Source organism: Lytechinus variegatus, chromosome 14 (assembly GCF_018143015.1).
Source record: "Lytechinus variegatus isolate NC3 chromosome 14, Lvar_3.0, whole genome shotgun sequence".
Lineage (NCBI taxonomy): Eukaryota > Metazoa > Echinodermata > Echinoidea > Temnopleuroida > Toxopneustidae > Lytechinus > Lytechinus variegatus.
The window spans coordinates 28,114,566-28,141,705 of record NC_054753.1 but is presented as its reverse complement, the minus strand read 5'-3'; the positions used below and the strand labels follow the sequence as shown (position 1 = coordinate 28,141,705).

Here is a 27,140-nt window from a genome sequence, read left to right as displayed (position 1 = left end):
CTTCGGACTTTGAAACAGAGGGTCGTGGGTTCGAATCCCAGCCATGGCGTAATTTCCTTCAGCAAGAAACTGATCCACGATGTGCTGCACTCGACCCAGGTGAGGTAAATGGGTACCGGTAGGAAGTAATTCCTTAAGAAGCTGTGTGCGCTATGAACACCTAGCTTAGCCTGGTAATATAGGAGCGCCTTGGAAATGTGCGCAATATAAATATCCTATATTATAATCATGAAACAATTGATTCATTAGCAGAGAGCTATGTCAAGGATTGACACTATCAAAATATGTTTATATTGTTTTTGTTTGAGGTGATGTTGTCATCTTTGCTATAAAACATAACAAAGTCTATATTAACTAAACTCTGGTCTTTTATTAAACTCATATAATTTAGAAATGAATCGGAAGTGCATCTCAACCTATTTCTTTATAAATAAGGAATGTTTTTTGTTTCATTATCACTTTGGAAAGGAACATAATATATATATATATTCTGAAAAAAATGAGAACATATATGATTGACCTTTGACCTCATCATAAGAGGGGATATTTTCTAGACACATTGAAATTCGCTTCAGCCATTGAGAGCCCTGCCCTTTCAAGCCGTTGGAGGTCTACCCTCAGTGCATGCGAACGATTGAGAAGCTCCAGCGTGTGGCGAGATGGGCCAAGAGGGCGCCCTGCTGTCATGTCTTGGCACCCATCCAGTGATGGATCAAACTGAAACGATACAGAAAGAGAATATAAGCAATATGGGGTAAACTCATGAGTACAACTTAGTTCAACAATAGCAGTACAGGATTTTGTCCTTTTGTTGAATCTTGTTCCTTTTATTCTGCTAAAAATGGTGATCAGTGAATTTATTTTACCTCGGTGTGCAGTGGTAACATTAATATTTTTGTGCTTTTTGTATGTTGTAAGGCCTCGGTACACAGAAAAGCATTGATGGCGCCCAAATATTTCACAAAACTACCAAACACTAATTGATCCAAGGCATGGCTTTCAAACAAGAATTCAACAAACAACTTTTCATTGCCAACCACCATACTACATTTGAGCAGAAAAAAAAACTTCTGAGAAAAAAAACTTGAAACAAGTGGAATGCCTCTGGCGGTCTCGCCAGCATCACACAATTCAATATAGCGGCAGCGCTAACTTTGAAAACTACTATATCTTGCACGAGATTTCAGTGATAACTGGTTACTCTTATGTCCAAGTTGCATGAATCAGATCCATAAACTTTCAAAGTTATGATGGTAATTCAACAAATACCCGAATTCTGCCAAAGTTCATTGACCTTTGACCTTGGTCATGTGACCTGAAATGCACACAGGAAAAGCGGCGCCTATAGTCCCACACTGCCATGCAGGTGAGACAAAAAGTGTGAATTGCAGCTTGAAATGACGGGTATAAATTAAATGATTCCTAAGTAAAATCAATTTGATGAAAGATTACCAAAAAGTCAAGGGGGGGAGGTATCTGAATATAAAAAACGAATGCTTATCTAAAAAGTTAAAAAACTTCTCTTTAATTAGATACCACAATCACAGAAAATTATCGAGAAATAACAAAGTTCTGTTCCTTCGAAACAATGCTTGAATTTCCATTATTCGATGAAACAAACATGTTTTTACCAGTTTTCGACCAAAGCTACTCCACTCTTCATAAAGACTTAAGGCATGACTGATCATCAAAAATACAGAGTGCTGAGCAAGTCTGACAGCTAGCTAGCCTGTAAAATCCCTACATTTTATGAAATTATTGGAATTCAGGCCATATTTCGAATTGACAAAAAAAAATTGTTATTTCTTGGCCATTTCCTCTAACTGAAGTATCAAAGAAAAGAGCAGATATTTAACTCTTTAGAAATGTGATTTTCTTTTTGAAACTCAGATACTGCCTGCCAAGTGACTTTTTAGTAGCCTTTCTTCAAATTAAATTCACTTACTCATGCATGAATGAGGAATCATCTCAATTATTTCAGATGCAAGAGGAGACTCTACTTTAAGCTTCAAAATGATAGGTCATTTGTCCGCTTTATTGTAATTAAGTTATGACAGATCCTTGATAATTCTCAGTTTTGTTTTCTGTGCGATGCACCATAAAAAGAGCCATTAAGTTGTTGCATTACTTTCTCTTTACTGATTAAAAGACGATTGTGAGAATAAATTGGACAATTTATTTTATTCACTTTTATTTCCGGTACCAGTTTGAAAGCAGAGGTTGTTTATAATGATAATTAATTTGAATAATGTGCAAATAAGGGTGTGGTTTAATATTGTAGGTATGAAGATTTATGTACCAAGCACATACAGTGCAGTTGATTTTTAGATTTGGATCATGATGGTTAGGTGCGAGAGTGACCCTGTATCTTGCTGGTAAGTGTTGTAGAAAAGGTGATTTACCAAAGCCTTCATTTAGGTATTTCTTCAGACAACACTATTAAGGTCTCTTTCATGCCCTTCGGGTTCCCAGTTTCCTGCTCAGATTTAATTTTTTTTTACTTCAAAACAGTGAGTATACATTTTGTTCTATATTTAAACCTTAAGAAATAACTATGAAACAAGATTCTGACAAAAATGTAGATAAAATGATAAATTTGTATTACAAGATGTTGAAAGCATTATTTTGACCGAAGTAAAATAATCAACCTTCTGTTTACACATACGGATCAAGATTATTGATTGATACGATAATTTATATGTAATTAATCCTGCAAACGTTAAATCAATCATGTAATCAGAACTCCTGGTTAGAACTTGAAAGAGCATGTTATCAATAATTTCATTAATTTTGCACTCACAAGAAATTATTTTATATCATGTGTGTTTATAGAATATTTTCTGATTTTACAAGCACAAAGCTAACATTCAGATACTATGAAATTGAGCTTATTCAATAAATCTAAACATAAATGATTAAAGCGTTTAAGTGGTAACCCATTTTGTAAGGGATTATAGAATTGGTAAGTTACTAAAGCCATTATTGAATTCAAGGTAATTTTATTGCAAAACTTCTCTATTTCTTAAAGCTGTGGCCTAGATGCACCTAAAGAAATTTCCCTAAAATTTTGTTGTAAGAGGGAAAAGAATGAAGTTAGAAAAAAGAAACTTATTGAAAGAAAATTGGCAAATGATGATTTCTTGTCCTAAAAATTTTTAAGAAATAATTAATTGTAGTCTAAATTTAGGTAATATTATATTATCGTGGATGATGGTGTGTTCATTTCATTTTTAGCCGTAATCCTGTGATTCTCTGACTGAATCAAGCCAACAGAACTTGCAGAAAAAGACAGATTGCCCCAGAGGGAATCAACTTCAAGAAACTTTCCGATTCTCTGGGATATTCGGAACAATTTGAGATCGGTCACTTCCTGCGCGGATGCCTCTTGGGAATGTGAAATGATAAGGTGGCTTGAAATCTGCACTTATTCAGGATAATTATCGATTGAGACACTGTCCGTAGCTGTTCTTCAAACTCTGTATTTTCATTGCAAAAGGCCATTCTCGATCCAAGCTTACAATTCCAATGCTTAAAACTTTATTACCATATTTCAGACAACACTAAATCACAAAGCAAACTGGTCCACTAATGGTAATAACTGACAGAAAGTTTTGATTGCTGCAAAAATAAAGCAAAGAAGATATTGCACTCACATCAATTGGAAGACTCAAAGAGAATTTCCTTGATCCAGTACTAAACAGATCACAAGATTTGAATCCAAAATGGCTAGTTCACGTCTGTATACCCTTATCTGTTTGGCAACTGCCTGTGTGCTATTCTCTCTATCCGGAGGAATGTCCAACAAGTATGATGCATCTGGAAGAAAGGGATCTCTAAACTGGAGCTCGGTCTCTACTAATGGGTGCCAAGTTACATATACCAGCCATGGTGTCAACGCTAGCTGTAAAAATCTTAGCCTTCATTCTGTTCCTAACGGTCTTCCATATAACACAATAGTGCTTGATCTCTCTGAAAACATCATTGAAACCCTACACAACAAATCATTCATCTATCTCCCAGACATCATCAAGCTCGACCTGTCCAACAATGATATCATTTTGATAGAAGATGGTACCTTTAAGCCTCTGGGTAATCTCACAGAATTAAACCTGGGGAGTAATCACATCCAGTCTCTGCCAGCAGGTTTACTTCATTCAAATAAACTTCTATCAGTTTTGAAACTGAATTTCAACCTTTTGAGTTCGGTCCCCACAGATGCTCTTCCGTGGTCTGAAAGTATGAAATCACTTGATTTTTCTAATAATTTCCAAATATCCTCCATAAAATCTCTGGACTTTGCACCTCTTCAGAATTGCTCACTCATAACACTTGAAATACGTCATTGTGACTTAAACAATCTTTCAACAAACATTTTTGCGGCTTTAAAAAGCATTCAACATGTATTACTAAATGAAAATGAGAATATGAAAGAATTTTACATCTCTTCCATTTCAGGAATAAATGAGATAAATGAACTAAGCTTATCATTCTGCCGTATAGAAAGAATAATTCCACTAAACCAATCTCTTCACCGTCCTCATCATTTTCCCAAAATACATCTTATGAATCTTAATTGGAATAACCTGATCTCCTTCCCAGATTTTGTGTTTTGGGGATTAAACAAACTAAACATCCTCAGAATGGACTATAATGACATTTCTACTTTATCTAACTATACATTTTGTGGACTAGACCAGTTGATTGAATTAGATTTATCTGATAACAATTTAATATATTTACCTGAAGGCATGTTCTTCTGTAATAAATTCTTACAAAAATTGAGACTCAATGCAAATTTGATAGAAAGCTGGACCGGAAGTACATTTTCTAATCTATGCTCTTTGAATCACTTAAACCTATCTCATAATAAAATAAAATATATTTCTAGTGCTCCCCAAACACCTCCCTCATTGGAATATCTAGACCTTTCTTTCAATGAAATTAAACATGTATACTCCTATTTTCTAAGAAGATATATTCATCTCAAAATTCTGAACATGTCTAACAATGATATAAAAGGGATTGATTCTCTTAGCTTCTCCAGTCTCACTAACCTACAAGAGCTCTACCTCATAAAGGAAGATTTGATAATGGACAAATCTGACAATCCTTTCCAAAACATGCAAAATCTTCGCATATTGGATTTATCATCTGCAATACAGTACCCGACTTCTGATACCAAACTGTTTGCAAATTTAACATCTCTCATGAGACTGTTTTTATGTAAAAACAAATTACAGAGCAGACATTTATTTGATTCTTTGACTTCTCGATCCATATTTGCGAGTCTTGAAACTTTGTTAACACTGGACTTGAGAGAGAATGACCTGGATATGTTGGCGCCAGGAACTTTCAACCCCCTTAAGAAACTTGAAATATTGTTCCTTTCTCATTCATCTGTTAAAGTGCTGTTTTCTGGTGTTTTTGAAGGTTTGGCTTCTCTTAAAACATTGGATCTCAGTGACAATTATATCTCATCAATTTCTGAAGATATATTTCCAATACAATCTCAGCTTAGTATTTTGGACATAAACAATAACCATGTTGATATCATTCCTGAAACATTATTCAATAAAAACCCATATTTGCAAAGTCTTTATATTCAACAAAACAAAATAACTACAATAAAACGAAGGACATTTCCAAAGAATTTCAAAATAGACGCATCAAGAAACCCTTTCGGCTGCACATGTGACTTGCGCTGGTTTGTGAGGTGGCTACGCTCGACCAACGTTGAAGTCATCCATTCAAATGATACACTTTGCTCACAATCTTCCATCAAAGACATGGAAGGATCACCAATTCTGTCATTCAGTCCAGATAAATACTGTGGCATCAACATTCTTCTTATCACGAGTGTGTCTCTGACAGCTATTCTGGTTGTAGCACTTTCCTTGTTGGCATACTGGAAGCGATGGTGGTTCAACTATAAGGCATTCCTTCTTAGACTTGCCATCTGCGGCTACGAGGAGATGGTCCAGGATATTGGGGACCAGGACTATGAGTTTCAGCTCAATCTGATGTTCCAAGAGGAAGACCAGGAATGGGTGGATGACATCATGAAGCCAGTTCTACAGGAAAGGTTTCCTCATCTTGAGAGAGTGGTCTTTGGTGACAACGACCTCCACCTCGGAATGTTCTACATAAACGCTCTCCATTATGCCGTTGAGACAAGCTTCAAGACTGTTCTCTTGCTAAGTAACAACTCTGTACGTGAAGCCTGGTTTATTACCAAGGTACGTATAGCCCTAGAGGAACTCAATGACAGCAGACTGGACAAGATCATACTGTTTTTCCTTGAGGATATTGATGATGATGATCTCCCATACCTAGTAAGGTTGTTCCTGAGTAAGAACAAGCCTTACATGCTGTGGACAGATGATGAGGATGGTCAAGAACTATTCTGGGCACAGTTTGAGAAAAGCATGAAGTCCAATAAGGAACTCAATAGTGTTATCCCTGTTTGATCGCATGACTTGTCACATGTTATCTCCAAAATGTTGGCCTACTTTAATATTCACTGATGAATTAAATCACTGGTAACTGAATGATCATAAGGGTCTTTTCCAGACCCCATTAGGTGATTTCATGTTCGGTGTTGGTGTTAGTGTTAAAATTTCAATTGCTTCCCCTAGCTCCAAAACCTATTCAGAGTTTTTGTAAGACTGATCCAGATCACATTATTGACATCTCAACAACTAGTGAGTAACTTTTCGGGACCATCCTCATTTTATGTTTGGTGTTATAATCGCGTAAAAATTGACCCAACACCAACACCAAAAGGTCAACACTGAACTTGAAATCCCCCACTGTCGCGCATGACACAACTTTGATTTCCACTTGGCCCTGATCAAAGCGTATCCAAAGTCAACTCGGTCGTTCTTAGGACCCATTTAGAGATTGAAAGAGCCACAAATAGTGCCAAAATATCTGGTCTAAGGAGCCTAGAAAACTCCTTCAACCAATGCATTGAGGTGTGTCTGGGACAAATGAAATAAGCATTTGACTTGAAAAGTATAAATTGAAAATGGAAAACAATGAAATAGTTGTTTCAGACTAAAATTCAATGTGGTTGTTTTTCATGCAAGCCTGTTTGTGGATATCAGCCTACTCATGCCTCGTGTATTGGAACAGCAAATTTTGTATGTGCTAGTCTTTGCGTGGAGGCACACTTGTTGATCAAAGTTTCAATTAGGGTCTGTGCCTGCAGACTAGTATGTAATTGTTCTTTTGCACCAGTTCAATAATGAACAATTATTTGCTGTGCAAGAATCGCAGGAAATGCAAGTTCTTTTTAATGTACAGAGTACTAATGAGTAATTCAAATTGTAAAGATGCTAGCAGCAATGTTTTTTATTCTTACATGTACATGTACTATCAACATTGGGGTTGTAGCATGGAAGTCGCATCACTGCAAACCTCTGCAGTTTTTCTTGGAAGCCGTTCACAACATTGCTATTTGTGCTTTCATCGCTATATGTATATATATTCACTGCAGATAATGTATTATTGCATATATCATCACTGTATGTTACTATTTAAGTATATTTATTTTATCAGCCAACCCAATAGGGTCTTGGGCCTGGTTCTCATGTAAATTCTTATGCTATGTTGCACATGATAAAGATAAGACATAACACTGATGTAAATACAAGTATACACCTTATCAACAACTATTAAGAATTTAGTTCACTACCCGGGCCCTGTTGCATAAAAATACTTACTATTACCATGGTAATGATGCTCAACAGCCAATCAGAATCAAGGATTACATGAAATACCAATGGATGGCAAAGTTACTATAATAGTACAAATAGCGAATGCGCATGAGTGTGAACGCTTGCTGAATAGAGCAACTTTCTTTCACCTCAAGCGAAATCTTGCACAATTGCCCGTATAAGAATATTTGTTATTTGTGTTGTACAACGCCCCGAGAATTTAGCAAAAATGTGAAAGAAACAAAGAGTTTTTCCCTGCAGAAATCTATGAAAATGGAACAAAAATATTGAAAGCGAACGGCAAATCCCACAAGTGCATATGACCTTGGGCAGCATCATCCATTTAGCCAGCAGGGCAGCTGTACGCATATTTCACCTTCATTTTTTACTAAGCGCAATGAATTGAATCGTATTGTGACGTCACCTCCTAAAGCCGTGCAACGGTACATTTTGGATGGTACGTTGGGTATGTGCAACAGTACGAAAATGTTTGACATTCAGTCCTCCATTTGCTCGCATGCAACAAGCTAAGTAGGCATTGTACAATAAGATTCATGCAACGGTGCCCTCATGTGAACGCAATGTCGCAATTCTTCATAGTTATTGATAACATGTATACTTGTGTACATTAGTGTTATATTATTTAAATCTCGTATATAGTTGTATCTGTATTAATTATAACCATACATGTACATGTTAATGAATATCGATGCTTGTGATAGTTGACCCTGTCCCTTATGCTCTAAATTTCTTCACCTTGCCATTACATATGTACATACTTGGTTGTGAACATTAATAAAGATCTTGGTGAAGGGGAAAAAATATTTGAAGGCCTATAATGATCTGTACACATTCTTTGATTTATCATTAAGAAATAAATGTTGTCTACATGCCAGTTGCTGACATTGCTTTTGTTTTTTAATGGTCAAATCCACCTCAGAAAAATGTTAATTTGAATCAATAGAGAAAAATCAGACAAACACAATGCTGAAAATTTCATCAAAATCGGATGTAAAATAAGAAAGTTATGACATTTGAAACTTTCGTTTATTTTTAACAAAATAGTTATATGAACGAGCCAGTTACATCCAAATGAGAGAGTTGATGATGTCACTCACTCACTATTTCTTTTGTTTTTTATTGTTTGAATCATACAATATTTCAATTTTACGAATTTGACGATTAGGACCTCCTTGCCTGAAGCACAAAGTGTTAAAATAATGGAATTCCATGTGTTCAGGGAGGAATGAAACTTCATTTCACATGACAATGACGAGAAAATAAAAATATATCATATTTCATAACAAAACACAAAAGAAATAGTGAGTTATGTCATTAGTTCCTCATTTGCATACAGACTAAGATGTGCATTTAACAGTTTTGTGAAATGAAGCGAAACTTTAAAATGCCATAACTTTCTTATTTTACATCCGATTTTGATGAAATTTTCAGTGCTTTGCTTGTTAAATTTTCTTTTTATTCAAATCAAGTTTTTGTTTCTTCACTATTTCTTTTTTATTTTATCATACGAAATATTAAATATTTTTATTTTCTCGTCATTGTCATGTGAAATGAATTGTCATTTTTCTGAGGTAGACTTGACCTTCAAATTATGGTGCTGATTTAAATTCAATCTCATACACAGAACAGTTGAAAATAAAGTCTACCGTAGGGCCCGTATTCTGGAGTCAGGTTTAATTTAAACTTTGGTTTTAAGTTGTGGTTCAACGATGAAAAGCCAGTTGTTACATAAATCTCTAACAGTAGAGGTTCAATATATCAGGTCATTTGACTCCCAAAACATTATTAACTGCCTGGGTGTGATAAGTATGACAGTTGTCTTCACCATTAAAGAATTAGTAAAGAGCACAGTAAGCATGTGAATCATTCAATGTAAACAAAATTTTGACAATTTTGGCTTCCCATAATCTTAAAGTTAGACAATGGTTTAAGTTAAACCTGACTTCAGAATATGGGCCCAGGGGTTTTGAACTTCCTTTAGTGTAAATTCTGTTTCCTGTGTTATATACATCATACATCATATTCTTTGTTATTTGCTGACATGTACAAAATATATCACACAGAAATTGTATATTGAAAATGTTGAAAAAAACTGGTAAGAATCAATTTTTCCATTTGTCTGTCTTTCTGTTAATGCCCACAATCATACTATTGATTACTATGTCAATCTAACTTGAAGACTAACTCAACCTCCTAAAGGTTTTTTTTTATGGGATCTGGCAGGAGCAATATAACATTAGTGTCCCTTCTGATGGACAGAATGCATTTTTCCAACTGCATTCACACCTTCACTGAATACAAATGTGAGGGAAGCTGACACAATGAAGGTACTGTAGAGTCCTTGAAAAAGCCAAAGAGATCCTTACCAATGAGAAACATGCCCTTCATAAATATTATAATTAGATGAGGTCAGGCAAACGTTTGAGATCCCTTCCCGGCAGAACCTCACGCATCGTAAATTCTTTTGTTCCAGTGTCAATTCGTGCATTTAATAGCCATACTTGAAATTATGTTACCCCACTGCCTTTATCTTACTTTCTCTTATCTTTGCTTGTTAATTTGTATAATGTTTATTATATGTATCGTGTAATCTTCTGTGTGTATCATGTAATATTCTAAATTATTTTGTGTGAACAAATTGAATTTCCATTTGTACTTGATTGCAATTGGACAATAAAAATATCTGAATCTGAAAACACTACAGCATCAGATTTTTGTTAGATGGGACTCCAACCCCACATGATCAGATCACATGTTCCTATCCGAAAAGGGCTACATTGCTTCTTAGCTATGCTGCCTCATTTTCCAGCTTGCAAATAGGGCTCGGATATCACTACGAACAGGAGAGTGTTTCATATGCATTTGTCATCTGACAAGATGTCAGATTTGATATCTTTCCATCGTATCCATTCGCTAAGAAGCATACGGCCGTGATCTGGCAAAACCATGTACATGTAAGTAATTTTTTGAGATTCGAAAACCAGTTTTTGTAAAATTTTAAAAAATCAGAAGATTTAAATGGCAAAACTATGTAAGTCTACTTACATAGTTGATTAACCTTATGTCCAAGATTAATGAACTAGGTCCATATACATTTTCTAAGTTATGATGACATTTCAAAAACTTAACCTCAGCTTTTGATGTTGATTCCCCCAACATGGTCTAAGTTCATTGACCCTAACTGACCTTTGACCTTGGTCATGTGACATGAAACTCCTAATACTATGTTTAGTAATAGTTGATTAACCTTATGGCCAAGTTTCATGAACTAGGTCCTTACACTTTCTAAGTTATGATGTCATTTCAAAAACTTAACCTTAGGTTAAGATTTGATGTTGACGCCGTCATTGGATAAGCGGCGCCTATGGTCTCACACTGCTATGCAGGTGAGACAAAAATGAGGCGCTCTATGAATTTGCTTTTGTCCATGATGGACATAGAGTATTAGTGATGGAAAGACATTTGGATTGGGTAGTTGTATAAATCAGCAAGGTTGGACTTTTGTAAAGGTGCCGTAACAATATGAGTCTTCAAATTAGTCTGAAGTTGAGATTTATTCAAATCAACTGATTGTAAAGCTTTGTCTCTCAAGGCTCTGATGTAACAGAGGGGGTTTATATATATAAATAAGGGTAAAAGCAAAAATCAGAATTGCAAAACAAGAGAGAAAACTGATATCTTCTGCTAAAAGAGGGAGAATCCAAAGGTCTGCCACATGTCAAGTTGGTTGCTGTTTGTTCTTAGGGATCAATTTGTGATATTTAAGGTGTCCAATAACAAAGAATTTCGAGCTATTGTGGTCATTGGAACATTTCAGTTGGCCATTAAATATCGAACAGTAGGCCATGTTTTCTTTCCATGCATGCAGGATGGGACATAACACTGCATTTACAATGACTACGAACTCAGGATGGCCTATGGCTCAAAGTTCCAATGTAAATGAGACACCAAATTGTCAAAACTTGGCACTCTGTTATGGAATTAAACTGGTACAAAATTTGATACTTACCAGAGTGTTTGCAGCCACCATAGTTTTGTCCAGGGATGCTTTCAGATCAATAGTAGATGCAGGAGGCATCATGGATGGACGGGAGTTCTGCCAACCAGCTAAACAGTGCTGCAACACCAGAGATAATATGAATTAATACAATGGTACAGAAAGTGAGAGAATAGACAGTTTATTAATGCGGAAGAGGTGAGCCAAGTAAAGATATATACCAGTTGCGGTAACAAAATGACTTCAAACAGAATCCAATAAAATGACCACCTAAGTGTTTGTATGTATAAAAAACAATATTTCTTTCTGTGCCAAATGGCTCTGAAAGAAAAAGTGTAATTGCTGGATGATGAGCAAATAAGTAGAATTCCATCAAATGTCAGGTATTTTTCGAAACAATATTAATACACTGTCTCACATATGCGTTTCTGTGTTAGTGATCATAAGAATTATCAGGATTTTAGCTAAGATTTCATGATTTCAGAAAGATAAGTTTACAGTAATATAACAGATGTAGATCAATGATAATATAGTTACCATTAACCTTTAAAGGGGAATCCAACCCAAATAAAATTTGTTTTTATAAGGAAAAGAAAAATCAGACAAGTTGATCGGTGAAAGTTTGAACAATATTGGACAAACCAAAAGAAAGTTATGAATTTTTAAAAGTTGTAAATATTGGTAATCACTACACCCATGGAGACTTCAAATTGGCCACATATGGGATGTCATAGTGATGTACGGCAAGGACTACTCTTCCATGTACTCCAATACATATTATGGCTAAAATGTAATTTTTCTTTAAAGTTTTATTTTAAATTATATTTTTCTTTTCTGAGGACATAAAACAATATACTACCTGGGTTATATTTAGATTACTGCCCCAGGGGAATGGGTACTTAGGAGAAAACCACAAATCCCTGATAATAAAGTACATGGCCTATGGGAAAGTTGTCCTTGCCCCTTGTCATAATTTACTTTCCCAGTTGCCAATTTGAAATCTACATAGTATTAGTGATCTCAATTTTAAAACAGCTATAACTTTCTTATTGCTTGTCTGATTTCTTTCAAACTTTCACCATTCTGTTTAATTTATTTTTCTCCTTCCCAACACAACATTTTATGGCCAAGGCTGGATTCCCCTTTAAGACTTTGTTATGAAATAATCTATTGCTACAACTACTTTCTTTCACCTTTATATGAACAATTAGATCATATAGAGTTAAATGAAATGACGTAAAAGGTTCTATTTTTTTCATTGCCTTATGTGTCTCGTAGTTATAACCTTATATGTTTTGGTTAATAATAATAATATGGAACATTCATTTAGTGCTATCAAAGCGCTACATACTATTACCCCGGCTTTAGCACGGCTACCCTGATCGAGAGCTAGTATTCAAGAATATCCATTCACTACACCAGGGTGGAGAGTGGCAAATGCAGATAAACGCCTTGCCAAAGGACGCACGTGCTGTGGTGGGATTTGAACCCTGGACCTTGTGGTTCAAACTCCAGAGACTTATCTATTAAGCCAAAACACCTCTTTATATCTTTACATACTCAATCTAACTTTAAGAGAATCAGATTGTCCTAATAAACAAGTGTTCTTAGATCCATTTCAAAACTATTCAAGTCTTCATATTCATCAACATCTAGGGGGCGTTTCATGAAAGGACTTGTCAGACATTTTATCCGACAAGTACCAGTTTATCCGACAGTTACCATAGGAACAGTGCCTCTCAGCCAATCAGAATCAAGGAAAGATGTCAGATCTGACAACTTGTCGGATGAAAATATTGATGAAACGGTCCCCTGATTATCTAGTGCCTCTCAAAGTTTTGAACACTTTAATAGCAAGAAAGATAATTTGCTCACATGTGTACCTCAATGCATTGGCGGCGGAAGCCAGAAAATTTAGAGGGTGTCCACCTGAAATTTTATGAATTAGGAACCAAAAAATTTTTGACAAGCAAAAAAAAAAAGGTCATCATCATTTAAATTTTGAGCTGCTAACCACAAATTTTTTAACAAGAAAAAAAAAAAAGGTCATCACCCTAAATTTCAGGGGGGGACAACACACGTTTAAGGGCGGGCCACGTGAATTTAGGGGGGGACGCAGGAAAAAATTGGACAAGCAAAAAAAAAAAAAAGGTCATCAAAACAAAATTTAGGGGGGGACCGTCCCCCCCAACTCAAATTTAGGGGGGGACATGTCCCCCCGTCCCCCCTGCCTATGCCTCAATGTGGTATCAACATCAAAAAGTGCAATGTTGTTTCCTTTGAAATTGTCTAACCGCCGTTTTTTTTTAGAGAGTACTTTCAAATGAACCTTTGTCCATCTATAGAGTGATTTTGAATCAACACAAGTTCCTAAGACTTACTAGATCTATATCATAAGTACTATCATGATTTGTCATCCATAAGGAAAAACAAGATAATACCCATTCCTGAGAGACAATATACATCTTTTTTTCACTCAACTTACTTGAGACAAACCCATAGAGTCAGTAGGATCAAAGCTCTGCCTTCGATGAGGACGAACACGGTACGGTGATTGGAGAGTGGATCTTGGAATACTGACCCTGAAAATAAATCAATATCATTATACGAGTCAGAGAACATAAAGTAATTTGAAATACAGTCAACCTTGTATACCTTCATGAGCTTTAATTTATTAACCCTATCTAGGCCACGGTATTTTGGGAGTTCATATGGCCGGGGGGGGGGGCCTTCTAGGCCCCCCCTTAAGATCTCAGCCGTCGGCACGCGGGTTGCCTGGGACATAATCTACAAGATTGTATAGTAATTTTTTTCATGCGAATTGCTATTAAGTTATGATGCTAATTTATGCGTAATTAATATGCGAAATCATACTTTTTCCTCTAACTCCCTAAATAAAGCTCCAAATAATATATAATGTTTTATTGTCCAACTTAATGGAAATTCATTTTGTTTACATGCAAACATACAAATTACAAATATACATAATCAAGCAGAGACAAAATTAATACAAAATACTGGCATGCACGCAATGCACTAATTTTTGGTAGAGAAACTCTTTGTGGTGTTCTTAGCAAGTGTACATGAAAAAAATTGCGATATCAAATCATTTTCTTATGTATTATATTGTTTTTAGGAATTTCTTATGTATTTCTCTGTTTTTTGACCTGTTGTTTTTCATTGTTTTTTCAATGAAATTTGTTGGGGACTTTTCTGTGATCATAAAAAGCATAAAATGAATAAATTTAGACCAGCAAAACTAAAAATACATGTAATCATGCATTTATGAATTTTGGTTGAAAACACAATTTGCATTGACTTTGTACATGAAATCACGTTTTTGAGCAATTTTTGGTCTGACATGCACTTACATAATGTTGCGTAATTTCGGAACCACGTACCCGGGTGACGCAAAATTGGTCTCAAAAGTTGCGTAAGACTTGAAAGTAAAAAGCCAGTGAGTGGCGTGGTCAAAAGATTTTGCGCGGCAAAAATATCGCGCGATTCGTTGAGGGGGGCCTCCAAGTCCCCCCCCTACCAGCCTAGATAGGGTTAAACCAGGGAAGGAAATAATTGTCTTTTTTTTGGGGGGGGGGACTTTTTCTCAACATTGAGGCAATTGCAGAATTTAGGGGCAAATTCTTTCATTGTAAGGGCTACTTTTTAGGGACAAGCGATTATGCAGTAAATCCAAATATCATTTTACCACAGTTAGAATGTTGATTTTCTAATTCAATCTTGAATATGGTATGTGACAGATCATGGGTCGACTCTAACGAGAATGGTCGCCACAAACTCCCCCTAATTTCAACTAGGCCTCGGTTTGTTCAATTCACTCTACAACTCTTGCAGTGGCCGATCAGCAGGCTGGGGGCCCACAACCTCCCACCCCCTCCCTGTGAGGAAAAAAAATGAAAAAAAATACAATAGCAAAGTGTGTAGAGGTAATAAATACAATACATGTATGTCAAGCACAGCCTGACGAACATATATTGGAAGATGTAATTTTCACGTAAACTGTTTCTCTTTCTATATTTCTCTTTTCAAATAAACAGCAGTTTTGCTGGTACCCTAAACAAAATACTTTAGCAGCAAAAGTTTTACCTAATATATGAAGGTGAAGACAGAGATTTCTTTTCGCTGCTCCTTCTATGCTCACAGATAGCACACAGGCTCTCTCCAGCATTATTTTCATGCAGCGGCACAGCAAAAAGTCTATCATTGAGCACATAGTTGTGAATACCTGCAAGTAGAAAATGCAAGGTCACATTCATGATTTTATTACGGGTAATACTAACAAAACATTTTCAAAGCAACGAGTTATCTAGTCGCATATTCAGTGGTGCCATATATTATACCCAGGCTTTACCTTCACCTAAACATGCTTGGTGCATTCAAGGAATGGATACCGGTAATGCAGTTGTTCTTTCACTCCAGCTGGGTTGGGTACATGATAAGGATCAATTTCTTGTTGGTGGAAATGCCATTGTTGGGAATTAAACCCATGTTTCAAAGGTAAGAGTGAGAACCACCAAATTTTGAAAATAATGACTGGATTCTAAGAATAAATTTCAATATTCTAGACAATACTGAAAGGGGAAAACATTAATAGCAAAATATAAAACATTGTATTTTCCCCTTTTTCCCAACAAAAAATGAAAACAATCAAGTCTACCTCAACAAATCTTTATAGTTGATGGCAATTCAATCCTATTCAGAGGGCAAGCACACACAGCTTACTATATTCATTTACCACACAATGACTGACACCATATACACTCACATTTGTGTTCTATGGCCTCAGGATACGGTTCATGAACATCTTCATACCCCTGGGATATATTCATCATTCCATCAGCTGCACTGTTGAAATAAAAAAAAGATTGAATGAAATTCAAATAAAGTGCAATAAATAGGGTATATTATATATGATAACACTGCTAATGTGCTTTACAGATATACCCAGGCATAGATCTAGAAGAATGCAATTTCTCTATTCCTGGCCGGAGGGGGGGGGGATGGGGGATAGCAGCATCCAATTATTACGACTTTTTATAATTAGAAAGCCCCTTGAAACACCTATTTGCAAAGCAGAGACATCATCATGCTCTTTACAACAGGTAAAATGGGAAAAAATGTTTCCCCTCTGAATCCATAATACAGAGCATTCATGATCTCTCTGCTTTGAAAGGAATTCAGCCTCAATAATATTCAATTCAACAGCATTTTTAACATCCTAACCTCCTCACCTTTACTTCAAATCATCCATTGCATGAGCAAACATCATATTCGCTAGATTCTGGGCTCCATGACATAAAGCTTAGTGATTGATCACAAGGCTTATTTTGTACAATCGATCATACACAACAATTAATGTAATCAGTCATAGAAATCGTCCGGGGGTCAATCGCTACTGTCTATGTTCCAGGGCCCGTGACTTACTCATCCATGACGGTTGTATGCACACACTCGTCCCTGTTCATCTGACGGAACTCCTTGATCCCTTCCAGGTAGGCATCGGACTTCTCTTCAAGGGCAGGGTTGTTGTCCATCATACCAGCGATCCAATCATAGCCCAGCAAGGGTTGGGTCGTGTTGCCATAGCTACGGTCATGGAGACCACCCTGAAGGGACACGCCCTGTGATAAGCTATCATCGCGGAGGGAACGAGGAAGGGGTCTGATGGGGGAGCTCTGATGGCCTCTGTTCAGTCTATTGAGAAAGCTAACTCTCATAGGTGTCTAAACAATTTTTAAAAAAGAGAAAGCAGGAGGGGTAATATAAAATACATTGGATTTCTTTTTTCCCAATCTATCAAAGAATGCAATAAAGAGCATGTTCAGCAAAACAGGTCAAGTTACATTGAGTCATATTAAATCAAGTTACTGATGATTACTCAGTTTGGAAGTCTGGGCACATGAGAAGTACATATGGCCATGGGTCATGAGGTCGCCCACCAAAAAAGGGTGGTGCTGTTACATATTTTGGTCAATTTGTTGAGTTATTCCTGAATATTTTCAAAACCAAAGTAGCTATGCCAACAAGTCTGGTATCATATATTGGCTAGTAATCTAGAAAGTCACATTGCTCTAGGATAAATAGAACTTGAGCTGCACGTCTTTAAAGACTGAGCACCGGGGGTGGTGCCGGAAGAGGTGCCACCTGTTCAAAGTCAATGGGAATTTTCAATGTTTTGTGCTATTTTGGGTAAAACGTTAACAGTTTTGTGAAAACTTGACTTCCAACTCAAAATTTGGTATCAAATTAGAGCTAGAACATTCTTCTTTGCTGTTAATTGATTGAAAAATTACACATGGCCATATAGAAGTAGGCAGTGTATCCACGTGAGAATTTGAAAGACAATGTAGAAAACAAAATATAACATAGAGCCAGAGAGCCTGACAGAGCAGTATTTATAAAAATGAATAACTTTTTAAAAGTATTTAAGAGGCTTCGACATATAATTCTGAGGATCTTTAGCATAATTCTACCTTCTTTGGACGACACCCTGGTGTCAGAAGAATAGACCTTGGGTTTGGTGTGACCTCTCTTGACCTTGCAGCAGCCAATCGATCGTTTCCTTGAGATAAAAGTTGCTCAACGTAACTTCCTTCACCAACATTCTCCCCAAATTCATCATCACATCCCCGGTGTCCTCTCTCATCAATACTACCACTTGTTGTTTGAGCTGGTCTATGAGGACTCCTGTATCTTGAATCCCCCCTGTGTCGATTGGAATGCTTTCTAGAGGAATGATAGGGACTTGGACCCGCTCCGTTTGTGTGAGAGCGAGGGAGCCGTCTCTCCATGCTCCGCTGGCGTTTCGATTCAGACCCATGATGCATCAGGCTGGACCCTCTTCCGACATGACGTGGCGTATCCATGTCAGATTTGCGTTTGCCAGGTGTGTGGTCATCAGACCTCCTCCTTTCATGGAAAGTGCTGCCTCTTTGGTGGGAAGGTGACCTTCTAGTTGACCTTGTAGGTGATCTTGTAGGGTGTCTTATCGGAGTGCTGGTGAAATGGGAGTTCCCAGCAAGAGCATGCCTCTGAGAACTAACGTGGGATAATGAAACAGACACGCGCGTCACATAAATTCACATAAAAATTGTGTTGGATCATACTTTACATCAAATTTCAAAATGATATGAAATGAAATATTCATGTGATAACATCAAGAAAGATGGGTAATAAACAAATAAACATGGCAATGAAGATTCTGCTTTAAAAAGTTGATTTCCCTGTAAATCATATTCATAAAGTGTTCTTAACTCAACATACATATAGTTCTTGTAACTTAACATATGAAATTATGGGCACACTCAAGCATGACACATCTATGCGACCTAATGCAAAACTTCTAAAAGTCGTGGGGGAATGGTCTCTAGAAAAAAAAAACTCGTTTTGGTTTAGCTAAGTTCCAAAGTTTTAACAGTATGGACAAGAAATGTTACTTCAGATATTAACAAGATTATTCCCTCAATTTGATTTTTGAAGACCAAATTTCTTACAGAGAAACTTGTTTTCATGACTTTTTTATTGATTTGTGGGGGATGGTTACAATTTGATAGTGGAGTGTTCAAGTGAGTTCCGAAAGCAAGAATAGGCTACCTACTTGATGCGTTCATTCTGCTCCTCTAACTCTCTTTGAGTTGGAAGCTTGCCTTTGAGGTAGGAATTAAGGACATGTTGTCTATCAATCAGCTCTCGATGTAGACTGTTGTACTGCTTCCGCAACTGGGTCAGGTCATCCATCTTGAAATGAGAGCTCCATCCAAAGCAAAACGTATTAAAGCCTCTGACATGAGATGAATTCAGCACTGCATTCTAACTAACAAAAACAAAAAATTCATGGCTACATGTACACGCAAGAGCTGTGCAACAAGTCAGCATGGATTCTCATTCATTAGTACCCTCAGGGAAATGATGATGATGAAGATGATGATGATGATGATGATGACAGACGAAGACTATGACAAAGATTATGTTGATGATGTTCAAAGATGATGATGAAAATGATTAGGATGATGATAATAAAGACACATGATGATGAGGATAATGGTGATGATGATGAAGAAGATCATGATAAAGATGATAATGAAGACACACAATGATAATGATGATGAAAATGATAAAGATGAAGAAAATGATGATGAAAATGATGAGGATGATGATGATAAAGGTGATAATGAAGACAAACAATAATGACAATGATGGTGATGAAGCTTGTCTGTAAAAATCATGTGAATCACCAGAACTTTAAAACAGTCAGACCGCAGGTCCCTATGCTAATGAGCAAAAAGGCCAGGGGTGGTATTCTGAGGTCATTTTATCTTTAAAATATTTTATTTTATCTCTTAAAATGAAATTGGTATTCTGAGATGAGATTTTATCTCTCAGATAAAATTTAAGATTTTATCTTGCGTATAAATTTTATCTTGCGTAACTACAAATAATACGCAACAGAACAATACCTGCGTACACATACCCATCGCGTATCTGGCCATTGCAACGCAGATGATGTGCTTGCGCCCATGTTACTTTGAAGAAAAAATAAAATAAACTTAAAAGAGGGTAGAGGCTATTTTATCTCTGCGACGTTGATTTCACCAGTATTTCTAGGTGAATTAACCCCAAATGGTGACATGAAAATGAAAAAAAATTATATACTTATTGAGAATAACACCTTAACGTTGTTCCTGTACAATCAGAGAGTATTTCATAAGACTTTTCTTTACTAATATTGTCTTTGAAATGATGTTTGAAAAGATGCGATACAGACTTCGAAAAAAGATGAGAGTATTGTCCTTTTTGTTAAAAAGAAATCTCTGTAAAGACGCGCAAGCGTATAGTGCAAGCGTATTTGAAGTCAATAAATTGACGCAATCTGGCCCCTTTGCCACACCTCCTGGCGGAATGGATTTTAATTGGTTGAGTGATATGAGAGAGCTATAAAAGCGCGTTTCTAATTGGATATTGATTAAAAAATAGGTGTGTCTTACAGAGATAAAATGAATCTCAGAATACCAATTCGGAGATATTTTAAGGGTATTTTATCTCAATGATTTTAACGGAGATAAAATATTTTATTTTATCTGAGATAAAATGGATCTCAGAATACCACCCCAGATTCATCCAAATCATCTTGTGGCTGAATCCTCCTCCTTGCAGAATCTCGTGATTTGTGAGATTTTTTTTCTCTAAGAATTTACCTGTTTCATCCTCAAGTTAAATGAAATATTATTGCACCATCAGATAGAGTACCATAAATGTTACTCTTTCATATTGGTCATTTATTAATCTTTTGTTAAATAAGTAAATTTCTGGCCTGAAAATGTGCCTCAAAACTTAATTTTCTTCCTGTTTTCTTTTGCAAATAGTGCAAAACTTTTCGTTTTGAGCCTCAATGGTTTATTGTAAAAATTAAAGAAAAAATATGACGAGAAAGAAAAGAGCTTAATTTCTTACTCTTCACCCTTACATATATTTCACTCCATGTCCATAATGGTGATTTTGGGCCAGTATCAAATTCCTCACACGTATTATTCACGGCCTAGGCCTATTCCAAAACATTGCATGCGATCGGTCGCAGGCCAGTCAGCATAAATATTTATATTAATTGGATGGCTCAGAAAATACCAGAAATATCATAACATTAAAATCTAAGAGTTTGGGAAAATATTCAAAGAATCAGTGAAATACTTTCCCAAACTCTTAGAATATTTCTGGTATTTTCTGAGCCATCCAATTATACCATAAATACTTTAGACATCTGGCAGCCGTCTGTTTCGAGGAGTTTTTCAGCATTTTTAAATTATTCTTTTTTAATTTCTCCTCGTACACAGACGGCTCGCTACGGTGCAACCACCATTAGGGGACTTACAATGCACAATCCCCCGACGGGGCACATTGATTTTGGTCTTTATTTCATAAAAATATTGAAAAAGAATTGAACCAAAATAGAGATTATAAATATAATTCCATATTGGCCTGAAATGCACCAAAACAGGGAAAAATAACCTTAAAAAGGAAAAAACAGTGACTTACGTCGGCTGTCATGCAACTTCACTCCCCCGTTTTATCCGAACTTAAGTACATAAACATATGGCCATTGAGTCCCCTGTTCAGATCACGCTAGAACTTCGGTCTCTGTATTTGGTGAGTGGAGCCATCGTACATGTAGTTCAGCAGAACAACCAACATAACAGCTTTGCGTCCATATTTTCCTACTATTTTTTTCCCCTTCTGTTGGTGTTCTTTTCCATTTTTTGCATTCATCTGCCCCTCCTTTCCATTTCCTTTCTGTTTCTTTCCACCCACTATTTTCCCTTGTCACTCTATTTTCATTATTCGTCCTATCTCATCATCTCTTTTTTTCTTTCTCTTCCTTTTCTCATTTGCTTTTTATTACTGTAATATTGGTTTCCTCTCACTATCTCTCTCCCTTTCTCTTTTCCCCTTTTTTTTGTCCCCGTATTACATGGTTATACATGTAATTTAGCATTTAATGCCACTCATTCAATGAACAAGTTTATGATATAACCTTGTTCTCAGTTATATCTCCATGTGTGGCAAAATAAGGATGGCAACGTTTGGCTTATTTTCTCTTTTTCTTTGGGACAAATGCTTGATTTTTTTACACTGACAGTTTCCATTACACCTATTTGTCATACAACTTGGCTCTTAAGTAAATTTGATTCTTTAAATGATTTTTTTTCTTAATTAAAGTTAGAGATCAAAAAAAGAAAATTTTCTTGCCATATTACTTTCCACCAATAGAGGGCGTACACAAAAATATGCCCCAAAATCAAGTTTTTGAGCGCTCTGGTGAATACAAAAATTATTTGTAAGTTACAAATTGCAACTGTTTGGAAATCAGTAATTTTGGTCACACAAGTGATATTTTAATGATGTGCTGAATGTTATGAATCGTAACAATATGGCCGATCGAGACTGGGGTAGAAGGAGAGAACTTTTCGTTTTTTTGAGGTTCCAGTTTGTGCCCAGATGTCAGGAAACTGCCACTCGTTAAACCTTCATCAATATAATCGTGGTAAGTGCTTGATTTCTGTTTTAACTATTTATTCGGAGAATTATTTTGACCATACTTTACGCTAGTCACGTGAGTATGGTCAATTACACGGTAAGGTCCTTGGCTCCTGCCCGCATAGCGGGCGGGAGTTCCCTGGGTTAATTAGCATAGGCAGAGATGTCAAGTTCAAAGACCAGCTATGCGTCAGATTTTCTGTGAATCTGAGTGAGATCACAGACATTGTGTACAATGTATATGGGGATAGGCTGTGATAGTTGCGTGAGACAGAGATTTGAGGGGATGAACAAGAGTCCAAAATGCTCGAGTCTCACGCATAATGCGTGAGACTTGGTAGCTCTGCATAGGGACCTGCGGTCTGACTGTGAGTGTGACTGAGTGAGGAAAACTTCAAGTTCCAGCATGTCCAGAGCTCTGGAGAGGATATGCCAAGAAAGGGTGAAGAGTATACTATTAAAGAAAATAAGCTATTTTTAGAATTCTTTTCTTTAAATTTTGCAATAAACCAATTTTTTATCCCACCTTTGTCACTCGGAATATCCGATCAAGTTTACCGTCCCAAAACTCGGGTAGGTGGAGCGTAGTAAAGTGGAGTGGAGCCTGCACGAACTTCGCACTAATCGCAGAGTTGAGAGACTTGAGAGTATTTATTCGCAACCTCGCCTAGCGCCTAGCCTGACCAGCACAATACACAACGTATCGGACTGAGCTAAAGATGATAGAACAAGGGCAACACAATTCACAAAACCAGACGTACCGTAAGTAGAGTAAGAGCAACAATCGAATTATAACTTATTCACTTCCCCCTCCCCCCAACATCATCAGAATTTCGACATTTAGGCCTAGATACATTTGAATTATAATATTCTCTTTTTTAATGCAAAAGAAGATAAATAACTTACATTCAGCGACTTGGGAATAACTTTTGGTGGAATCTCTTCGTTTGACTTCACCGCGTTTGTTTACGTGAATTGCTTGAAGCACATGGTTCAATTTGATTGGTCATTGAAAGATATTGGATGATTTGACTTGACAGAAGGGGTAACAAAGACTGGGCAAATGAAATGTCATATATTAAATTTATTGAATGAGAGTAACGTTGTTTTTCATATATTCATTTGAAAAATATAATTTACAAATTTCAATATCCATTGCTTTAAATCAAACATATGTTACATTCATGTAAAAATTTATCAAAATTATTGTTTTACCTACAGTAGTGTACCGGATTAATTGGTGTAGTCCTACGTAGGCGTGGTCCGTGTGTGAGCAAGCTTCTGACGATTTATCTATGAAGACTCAAATAAATCTTGTTTATGTCATGTTTGTTGGTTGATCGACATAAATTCTAGAAAGTTTGGTCCAATGCGACGAGCTAAGGGTTCTCCCGAAAGGGATCAGACCAGGGATCATCATCAATCTGCTCCATCGAATAAATCAAGTGAAGAAGAAAACATGCATTATGCAAGCGCATCACGAGCGAGAGAGAGGGATCGCAGAAGCCGAAGCTTCGGCAACAGAAGAGGCGTGTTTCGCTGCCTGTCAGGATCCGCAGCGAAGGTTTTGATTATCGTTGCACTGGCGTTCGCCATTTATAGTGTTGCCTCGAGCAGTGGGTACTTTGACAACAAAGCAGGTGAGATGGTTCAGAGTCGTCAGGGTGTACAAATGACCGTGGAGGAAAATGAGGAAATATTGTTTGCCCAAGACAGAGGAAAAAACGGAGCACAAAAAGGCGTAATCAATCCTGCCGCTGATGAAAATGAAGGCAGTGATGATGATGACAATGATGGCATTTTTGAGACTGGGGCCATTGAAGATGAACAAGAGCAAAATATCTTGAGAGAAACAGATGATGAACAACCTGAAAAGAGCTACGACAATGTTTTCAAGTACCATGTTTTGCAGACATTAACAAATACAGATCGCCTTCCCCATCTCAAAAAGAGATTTGAAGTTTGTTTGAAATCAATTCTTGAGAAGACTTCAGTTGATCTTCTCTTCTTCTTTGTGGTTGATGGACCAAGTAAAGCCTATCTGGAAACAGCACTTCAAGATATCACAAATCTACAGATTTCAAAATCTAAATTTCAGGTGATTAGTCATACATCAGCAAGGGTAGATCTAGACCAAAAAGCTTTAGTGTCTATACTATACTCGGTTTCACTGAACTACATTGACTTCAAGCGGGGATGGTAGTAAAATGGCATAAATTGTAAAAAAATGAATCCCAAGAAAAGGCAGAAATTCTAACCCTAACCCTTCCCCCATTCAAACTTCAAGTACTGAAATAGTATAACTATAAGCTTAAGTGAGTGAAGGGGGCAGAGGAAGAACGAAGACAAGAAAAAAGAGGCCTGGGTTGTGTACATGTACTTGTATAAATAATTATACAATACCAACATTTTCCTATTAAAAAAAAAGAATGTCTCCTTAGAAGGCTTCATTTACCTTATTTCCCCCTCCCAACAGCTCACCCCCTTCAGATGTGTTGTCCAGTTTATAAAAATTTTGTCAGTATTTTCATTTATCACATAAAGGTTGGGGGGTTTATTTTTCGCTGTCATTGTAGGGAATTTTTGGAAAGCTAACCTAAACAGATATCCACTTTTTCATGAATGGAAATTCGGCCAAGCTGCTGAGGGCTTGAATCATGGCCATGGATACATAGACTGGTGTCAAGCCCTTTCTCATTGGCCTTTGTTTATTTTGTGCCCTTCTTTAGCATAAGCTTAGAAGTTAAAATATAAAAAAATTAGCCTTGCCCTAAATATATTAAGCATTTTGTCATTTTAATTGAATTCTTGTGTTTGCTTTGTTACCCCATTACAGTTCATCTTCATGGACATTGACGCTCTGGCAAAAGACCTGGCCCCATTGGTTGAGATGATGCAGGAGAAGATCCAAGGCAACCATCCCTACTACAAGGACTCCATCTTCTTCCTCTCCACCATGCTCCACAAGGACCTCTTGCCGGAGTACGTCCATCGGATCATCATGCTTGACACCGACCTCAAGTTCATGAGCGACATCAAGGAACTCTTCGACCACTTTGACCGCTTCCGTGGCGATAACATCATGGGCATCGTCCACGAGCAGCAACCGGTGTACCGTCATATCTTCTCTCTCTACCGGTCGCAGAATCCGGGTACCCGCGTCGGGGGTCCCCCTCCAGATGGTCTCACAGGATTCAACAGCGGGGTCCTTCTCCTGGACCTTGACAGGATACGGAAGAGCGTTCACTTCGAGGAGTACCTTCGTTCAGAAAAGGTGGTGGAGCTTCGGGACAAGTTCCATTTTAAAGGTCACCTTGGTGATCAAGATTTCTACACATTAATCTCCATGGAAAAGGAAGATCTGTTTTACAATCTTCCTTGCTCTTGGAATAAACAGCTTTGCTCATGGTGGAAAGATAAGGGCTATGCAAATATCTGGGACCAGTACTATCTTTGCAAGGAAAAAATAAATATTTACCATGGTAACTGCAATACGCCAATACCTTTCTGATACTAGACCAAGTTTTCATTAGGGGCAACAAGCCCATATAAAGCCCTTTAGGGAAGTTCACCTTGTCAAAAATTTTGATCTCGGCAACGAAAGGTATCGACCCTTAGAGTAGAAACGGTTAATATACAAAGTACCTCTTCAAAAATTTGATGAGCATTGGGAATTGTCACGTCATGATAAACAAAAGAACACTTATTTCTTTGTATTTTTTCTTTGATTAGTAAGGTTTTTTTTACGCTAATTTTACGTGGTAGAAATGTGTATTTATTTGGAGAAAGAAAAATAAAAATGATAAACCAATGCTTAATCTAATGCCATACTCCTTTTTATCACCCTGGGCAAAACTGATAAACTGAAATAATCCTATTACATTTACATAAATTTATTCATATGTAAAGTAGGCTGTCGGTGAACGTGTCATCCATTTTTGAAATCTTGTATTCTACAGGGTGTACAAGAAAAAACTTAGAATGATCACACTTCATAATAAGCAATAATTCTCAAATTCCAATGAATTGTACAATTCTATACGTTCTTCCTTGCTATTGTAAACGTACTCTGAGCATACGATTTGAGTTTTGTTTTCATGTCAGCTGTTTTATTCTACAATGAGGGATATCAAGCTTGGTGTTGGGTCGAGTTTTAGGTCAGCACGACACAAAACATAATAGGTGTTCCCTGGGTGTTGAGCTATCAAGAGTGTGATTTGACTCTTTTTTTTTTACCTAAGAAGAGGTGTTGAGCTTAATCAGTGTGAGAGATGTCAGCTTGCTTATGTTTTCTGTTGTTTATAAAACAGTTTCCTTTATTCTTCCAACTTTGGCTGGCCTTTTAAAAATGAATTTTG

The 27,140-nt window shown here is 36.8% G+C and overlaps 3 protein-coding genes across 3 annotated transcripts; 2 read left to right on the top strand and 1 right to left on the bottom strand.

Moving 5' to 3' along the window:
• Positions 1 to 180: 180 nt before the first annotated feature.
• LOC121427499 lies at positions 181 to 23,768 on the bottom strand. Its single transcript, XM_041623922.1, has 9 exons — positions 23,689 to 23,768; positions 19,352 to 19,534; positions 18,228 to 18,792; positions 17,179 to 17,477; positions 16,520 to 16,599; positions 15,841 to 15,979; positions 14,222 to 14,318; positions 11,749 to 11,856; positions 181 to 717 (listed from the first exon to the last, which is right to left on the bottom strand). Exons 2-9 carry the CDS (start codon positions 19,489 to 19,491, stop codon positions 532 to 534), a joined length of 1,614 nt encoding a protein of 537 aa, XP_041479856.1. The 5' UTR covers positions 19,492 to 19,534; positions 23,689 to 23,768; the 3' UTR covers positions 181 to 531.
• Positions 2,548 to 6,654, top strand: LOC121427498 (toll-like receptor 4). Its single transcript, XM_041623921.1, has one exon. It carries the CDS (start codon positions 3,723 to 3,725, stop codon positions 6,465 to 6,467), a length of 2,745 nt encoding a protein of 914 aa, XP_041479855.1. The 5' UTR covers positions 2,548 to 3,722; the 3' UTR covers positions 6,468 to 6,654.
• A 253-nt stretch (positions 23,769 to 24,021) lies between the features above and the next one.
• On the top strand, positions 24,022 to 26,645 carry LOC121427460 (xyloside xylosyltransferase 1-like). The gene is made up of 2 exons (XM_041623859.1): positions 24,022 to 24,880; positions 25,619 to 26,645. The coding sequence occupies exons 1-2, from the start codon at positions 24,152 to 24,154 to the stop codon at positions 26,291 to 26,293; spliced, it is 1,404 nt and encodes a 467-aa protein (XP_041479793.1). The 5' UTR covers positions 24,022 to 24,151; the 3' UTR covers positions 26,294 to 26,645.
• Positions 26,646 to 27,140: the final 495 nt, after the last annotated feature.

Coding starts and splice junctions, on each gene's coding strand:
- LOC121427498 (XM_041623921.1), top strand. CDS start 3,723: ATGGCTAGTTCACGTCTGTATACCCTTATCTGTTTGGCAACTGCCTGT.
- LOC121427499 (XM_041623922.1), bottom strand. CDS start 19,491: ATGGATGACCTGACCCAGTTGCGGAAGCAGTACAACAGTCTACATCGA. Junction 14,319..15,840: donor TCTTCACCTTCATATATTAG/GTAAAACTTTTG, acceptor ATTTATTTTCAG/GGTCAGTATTCCAAGATCCA. Junction 11,857..14,221: donor ACTCTATGGGTTTGTCTCAA/GTAAGTTGAGTG, acceptor CTGGTGTTGCAG/CACTGTTTAGCTGGTTGGCA.
- LOC121427460 (XM_041623859.1), top strand. CDS start 24,152: ATGCGACGAGCTAAGGGTTCTCCCGAAAGGGATCAGACCAGGGATCAT. Junction 24,881..25,618: donor TTTCAAAATCTAAATTTCAG/GTGATTAGTCAT, acceptor ACCCCATTACAG/TTCATCTTCATGGACATTGA.